The sequence below is a fragment of the Chaetodon auriga genome, chromosome 6 (genome assembly GCF_051107435.1).
Source record: "Chaetodon auriga isolate fChaAug3 chromosome 6, fChaAug3.hap1, whole genome shotgun sequence".
Lineage (NCBI taxonomy): Eukaryota > Metazoa > Chordata > Actinopteri > Chaetodontiformes > Chaetodontidae > Chaetodon > Chaetodon auriga.
This window is the reverse complement of record NC_135079.1, coordinates 7,872,643-7,879,624: the sequence shown is the minus strand read 5'-3', so window position 1 is coordinate 7,879,624 and position 6,982 is coordinate 7,872,643. Positions and strand designations below refer to the sequence as shown.

Here is a 6,982-nt window from a genome sequence, read left to right as displayed (position 1 = left end):
CACACTCTCACTACACAAAAGTAGATAGTGCACACAGGCTAGCTAACACTCATCATGTGACAGAGCGCTATGCCTTCTCCACCAGTCTGAGGAATAAAACCTCAAATTTGATTACAAGCAACCTTTGGCTCCCTGGCCATCACACAATAGGCTGAGCTGTCTGGGCCAATTTCCATGCTCAGCATGAGGTATCTCCACGCGCAGACTGGAGCTCCCTGCCACCCCCCGACCAGTGTGGATATGCCTGTTTACTGTGCCTAAACTCCGGGTCTGTCGCCCCTCTTGTTGGACTCTCTATTATGATGAGGATCATTAGTTGCAGTGTGAAAGGTTACACAAGCCTCTCATTGGACGCGTTTGTACCAAAACATCCCTACATGCATGTGTGTGTGTTTGTGTGACCATTTTTATTTTACAGTTGCAACGTTCAAATGTGCAGCATGTGAAGACCAGACTGAAGACCGGCACGGCATAAATATTTGAGTGGTTGAGTGTGTGTGTCCTGCCTGTGGAGCCGCATGGATCTCTCAATGCTGTGCTACAACATGCAGGAGTTAAACCGCTCTGTAAATGTTAAATAAAAGATCTGGCTGACTGGCAAACACAAACACCGCCATGTTACAGACAAATCGCTTTTTCAGAGACACAATGTCAAAACTGTCCATCTGTTAATATTGTGTGTAGTGATGAGTTTTATGGAACAAAACAAGCAGAACTAATACAATTCTTATTATGTAATTGCATACAAAACCTTGAAAACACAAAGTTTTTACCAGCTTTAAGAGATTTTAATGAATAAAGATATTATTAACTAGGTGGTGTTGTCTTTAAGAACAATGTTTTCATCAGCTTCTCGCACTTTTCTCATGATTTTTGAAGAGAAGGTGTCTTTTCTTAAAATTTGCTTAGATTACTTTGTAAACCAATATTTATTCACACTGTTTTTCAATCATTTTGCAATCAGGAAAACCCTCACTGAGCAATGTTTCTGAAATGAAACGGGGGAAAAAAGCACACTGCAAATGAAGTGCTGAGCGGTTTGTATGAGGCACAATGGGAGGCTGGAGAAAAGAGAAAACTATTTACTACTGGAGAAGACTGTTTGGTGCATGTTAAACTTTGGCCAGCAGTTCATTGTCTCTGGTGTCTATCATTTAATAGGCTAGTTGACATAATGAATGAGTCAGACCCACCTTCTGCCACTCTAGAAAGGACCCCAGCCTTATCTGAATTGAGAAGCACATTAGAGCCTCTCAGCCAATCACGGCGCAGCCCCGTAGCAAAGTGCAGGCCCGAAAGAGGAAGAGCAGAAAACTTTTGTTTTCCTCAGAGTTTAATGAAGTTGGCCTGGTCACTCGAGAAGGGATTAAAGGAGAATTTAGTGTCACTGAGCTGTGACTGCTGAAGAGGGAACTCGAGTGTTCGGGTCACTGTGTGAACAGGATGGTCTCAGTTCAGAGCTGCACCAGGAGGAATATGGCTGGCTCTCCTCCTGCTTTACCGGGCTTCGGGAACTCGGGAAAGAGTTTTCTTATTGACAATCTGCTGCAGTCGCAGACGCCTTCAGCCCGTCCAGGGGGGACAGTCGGTGGAAACCTGAGACTAGCAACAGGTGAACATCCAAGGAGAACCTGGGCTTCTGAGCATGGAGTCTACCAAAGCCAGGCCCACAGTCCACAGCAGGTGAAAGATTTAGGAGGACCGATCCTGCCACATTCAGGTAAACATGTTTTTTTATTTATAATGTTTTTTATTATAAAGCAGACTTTTTAAACCAAAGCTATCTGGATTAAGTTCTGTCAATATGTCATACAGGAATTTATTTCTCTTCCACAAATATTTCAGTTCTTCTTTTAAACCTTTTAAATTAAAGGATAAGTATTATTTAACTTGTCAAGTTTCAAACATTCTCCACTTTAGGCTGTAAATCAGTCATCTGTTAACATCTCAACTTTCTTTGTTTTACTTTTGCAAGTATACTACACTACAACCCGAATTCCAAAAAAAGTTGGGACATTGTGTAAAAACTGAATAAAAACAGAATTCAATCATTTGCAAACAAACTTACCAACAGCGAAGTGTTCCTTCCTGAGCCCATGTAGTTACGTCCTTCATCCAATCATGTGTTCACAAAGTGGTGAACCTCGCTCCATCCTCGCTTGTGAAGGACTGAGCCTCTCCAGGATGCCCCTTTCATACCCAATCATGAAACTATCACCTGTTATCAATGAACCTGTTTACCTGTGGAATGATCCAAACAGGTGTTTTTGGAGCGTTCCACATCCTTCTCAGTCTTTTGCTGCTTCTGTCCCGACTTTTTGAAACGTGTTGCTGGATCAAATTCAGAAAAAGGAGATATTTACAAAAATCAATGAAGTCTTTGTGCTGTTTTCAATTGACAATATGTCAAAAAGAAATTTAGAAATTGATTAAAAAGGATTAGAGAATGACGCCTTCTGTTTTATTTATGTCTTAAACGGCATCCCAACTATATAGAATTAGGGGTGTCGAAAGGGAAAGAAAAACTTCAAGGCCTTTTTTCTAACTTCAGTTATGAACTATATTTTCAAATGTTAGGTGTGTGAAAGCCATTTTTACGCTTGATGTGGCAGTCTGAAACACTTGATAAAGAATTTTGTGAAATTTATATTTTTTAATTACTTCAAAATGTATCTATATTTAAAAAGAAATATATATATATATATATTATACAATTAGCAACAAATACATTTTATAAACTTCATATTTCATAACAGATAATACTTTATAAAGAATTTGATTGAATATTTCAGTCTAGATGAGAAATCCCAATAACTGCAATGACAGATAAGATAAATCAAACATTTTAAACTCAATTATTATGAAACTGTGCAAACATAATAATTAGATTAAATTTCTAATATGGCTTTTTCATTCATAGAATCCAATTATTATTGAAGCAATTAATTTTAAAACCGAAGTAGTAAATCTAACTCTTACATGAGTTTTTTTCAAATAACATTTAGCTGTTAAAACATCTGAACGTCAAATAAAAGTTGTTCCATCTGTAAACATCACCTAAAGCTCAGCACTATTGTCTCTGTGTTGCACTCTGACAATGACAGTAAAATTGAATCTAATGTAAAAATGTAGATTTAAAAAGAAACAACTGCAAAAAGTGGACGATGTAGGACTCCAGATATAGATCCAGGTACAGTCCCTTGTGGTCCACACCTGTCTCACCTGTTTACCACAGGACTATAACTGACTGATCCTGTCTTATCTTTGCAGGTGTACTGAGCAGCGTTTTCCTGCGGAGCCCACAGTATCTGCTGGCATGCTGTGGTGGGTCCAGCCCCCCTCCTGTCTTCTCCAGTGAGTGTTTTATGCCTCATCAGCAATGCCTCAGCTACTCTCTAAGCATTAGCAGCAGGGTCTCTCATGCTCTCCACAGCTAATTACTGATGCAATGCCAAAGAGCTAATTCTCCGCTCAACTCTGCACAGCTCTATTCATAACCATTCACGGCTGTTTGGGATGGGGAAGAGGGGTGGGTTGCAAGGCTTTTAAGAGTCCCTGGGGCCCCCTATTTTGTACTTGCAAATACACACTTTCAGTAGCGCAAATATGCAGAGCTAATAAACATCTTGTCTTCTGTCATATTAAGATTATAATTACCAGGTGTGGATTCTTGCTGCTGAATAAAGCAGATTGTTTCAAAGCTTAGCACTCCCTCAGCACATTAATACGTCTGGTTGTGAATGCTAACATCTTCAAGTTAAATTTTCTGACTGCATAAAATTTGAAAACATCCAGGAAATCTGTAATTCCACCTGAAATAAAGTAATTATCCCTTGAATTGTGCTTGAAATGTTTCAGTTGAGATCATTTAAGAGTAGAGTACTAGTGCTCTCTACTGCACCCTTGCAGTATTAATTAAGACTAGCAGCTGTCATACTTCGGCTTTGTCTCGCAACAACTGGAAGTTATTAGTTGCTGGAACCTATGATGCCTGTCAAATGTTGTGGAAAATAGCACAAATCAGAAAGCCTTCATCCCACATGTCGCTGGAGTCCTCTTAGTAGGCTGACACTTTCCCACAGTGCCCAGCAACACAACAATGCCAAGTCTGGCCGTGACCAATTGGCACTTTCACTCCACCATCCACACGCGACCTCACTGCAATTTTTCACCGCAGCAATGAACTCCGCTTAGCACAAAAAACTTGCCCATTTCTCTACAGAAGTGGGCTGAACCAGGAACATCCCACAGCCATTGTGTGGCTAAAGAGCTTGGTTCGCCGACCCCCCTCCTTTCTCCTGTCCTTCAACTCTCATTCCTGCCCATTGGAGACTTCTTGACTAGGACATAAAGCATTCAATGAAAGTGACTTTTATAGACTTATTCGAGCTCATCTTCACATACAAACTAGCCTCATACCTGCAAGTGAAAAGATTTAGTGTTGGGCCAGTGAGCCATCGAGTAATGGCATTTCCATTGAACGGCTCTATTGTTGGTGTCCCACAGGGCTCTATAGCTGACCCACTGGGGTAGACACACACGTTGCCCAGGAATGACCTGGTAATCAGCTATTTAAGTGAAAGCCATTGAGTCCCAATAGAGAAGTGAGAAGCATGTCCAAACCTGTTATGTGCTCCCTAGAGGTGGTCTATGTGCAGATTTGTCGTACAGATTAAAAAGGCAAAGTTGAATGGATTGGATAAATTGTTCCACTTGACTTTTGTTGTGCCTGCACCTGTGAGTGAAGTAGCGTGGGATTGCTCCTCACAGTTCATCAAATCCCTTTTTCTCAGTTGAAGTGGCTTTCGATTCTCTTTAGTCACCCCCAGTTTGTTAAATTGGACAAATAGAAAAAAAGAAATCAAAAGTGAGTGATAAAGTGAGTGTGACAAAAAGAGGCATGATCTTGGACTGAAAAGGTAGGAAATGTGATACGGTTGGAAAAGAGTACACATTGATTGTAGACAGCATTGGATTTTGTGCCATTGAATTAAAATAACCTACATCATGAAACACTTGGGAAAACGATCCATAACCAGCTCAGCCAATATAATGATGTTTCATCTCAAATCACGACACACAGCCTGTGTTCCCCTGACTGGTGCTTGTTGACTTAGTAGCTTTGGTCAACACACTGAAATTGATATAACATATTTGGGTTTTTCTATGTTTCAGAGGGAACAAATATCCGAATGTGGTCTGCTGATATAAGTCCTAAACTACGCAGAGGGATCCTCAGGAGGGCTGTGTTCTCTGAGGAACAACGGAAGGAGCTGGAGAGAACTTTTCGGAGACAGAAATACATCAGCAAGACAGACCGGAACAAACTGGCGGCTGATCTCAGTCTCAAGGAGTCACAGGTAACTGAGTCTGAATTACATAATCGTAATCTCTGATTCAAAAGACATTAGGCTAAAAATCATTAAAGCAGACAAAAACATGTGTGTACAAGCGTTTATCCTCCTCCATCAACTGGGACCAACAAACCCTAAATCCTGCTCAGCAACGTCATGAAAGTCAGCAAACCCCTGATGAACACTGGCTTAAACATGACTAAGTGTCTACAGCCATGCTAGCAGCTCTGTGAGGCTGTACTTCGGCACAGTGAGGGTCATCACGGAATGCTAACATCTACATGCTAACAGCTCACAATGATAATGCTAACATCCTATAGATATGTATAATGTGTTATGCATTCACCACCTTAGTTTAGCGCGTTACTGTGCCAACATTTGCTAAAGAAGTTTTCAATCACTGACCACAAATATCAGTTTTATTATTAGCTTGACAGGTAAAAGTCAGGTAAAATCAGTAAGATTCTTCTTTGTCCAAACCATGAAGGTATGAACAAAATTTTATATGACTCCTTTAAACGGTTATTGGACCAAAGTGGCGGACAGACAGACATTGCCATCCCAAGAACTCCACCACTAGCACGGCTAAAAGTCTACTACATAAATTGAAGTACTATTACCTCTCCATTCTCCTGCTGCTTTAGGTGAAGATCTGGTTCCAGAACCGCAGAATGAAGTGGAGGAACTGTAAGGAGAAGGAGGTTCACAATGCTCGCTCCCCAATGGACGAGCTCATGGCCCAAGGTCTCGCTCAGGAGGAGGAAGAATCATCACAGAATCACAGCGATGCAAGAACAGAGAGATCAGCACCACAGAAGAGTGTCAGGGACACATGAGAGGCTGTAATGAGTGGAAAATAACTAATGACTTTCTCAAATTCACAGCAACCTATAGAGGGCTACATCACTGGGAGGGTGTTAAAATGTGTGGATGGAATACGCTGTCTGAAGACTAACACTGATAATATTAACTATTCAATGCATGTAACCCTTTTGTTGCGTTATAATTGCTCGGTCAAACATCATTGCAGTTCACTGGCTTGAGTGAGCAATTCATCGGTACACCGACAAGACTTTCCAGGAAAAATCTCCACTCTCCAATTGTATTTGCAATCGGTTAAAGGCACAAATGAGTCACTTCATTTAATGCATCGGACATTTCTTATTTTGTCAGCTTTAACATATTTGGTCAGCTTTACACAAATACTCTGCTCACAGTCCAAAACCTTTTTGAAGTCAAATTTCACTTGATAAATTTTGTAAATATTTTTGAATGCGTAGATCAACTGTAAATAAAGTGTTTGAATGAATCCTGATTTCCACATTGCTTATTCTTATTGTGTGGGCTCTCTGGAGCAAACCCATTTACATGGTAATGAACACTCTACTATGCACCATCTACCAGGTTTATAAATATGTAGAGCTTGTGCTCCCCATTAAGAAGATGACCAAAAACAATAATGAAGGTTTACTTTAAGTTTAATTTTTTTGACATTTCCATGCTCAGTGCTCAAAAGTTAACTTATCTAATTACCTTTAACAATAATACTGCAAGCGGCACACTCAATCCTCTACAATAAATGCACACATGAAAGGCATTACAAAGGATGAAAGCACAGTTTTCTACTC

The 6,982-nt window shown here is 40.3% G+C and overlaps 1 protein-coding gene across 1 annotated transcript; it reads left to right on the top strand.

The window, feature by feature from the left end:
* The first annotated feature begins 1,442 nt into the window (after positions 1-1,442).
* On the top strand, positions 1,443-6,657 carry dbx2 (developing brain homeobox 2). Its single transcript, XM_076733958.1, has 4 exons — positions 1,443-1,720; positions 3,271-3,354; positions 5,176-5,360; positions 5,999-6,657. The coding sequence occupies exons 1-4, from the start codon at positions 1,444-1,446 to the stop codon at positions 6,188-6,190; spliced, it is 738 nt and encodes a 245-aa protein (XP_076590073.1). The 5' UTR covers position 1,443; the 3' UTR covers positions 6,191-6,657.
* The last annotated feature ends 325 nt before the right edge of the window (positions 6,658-6,982 follow it).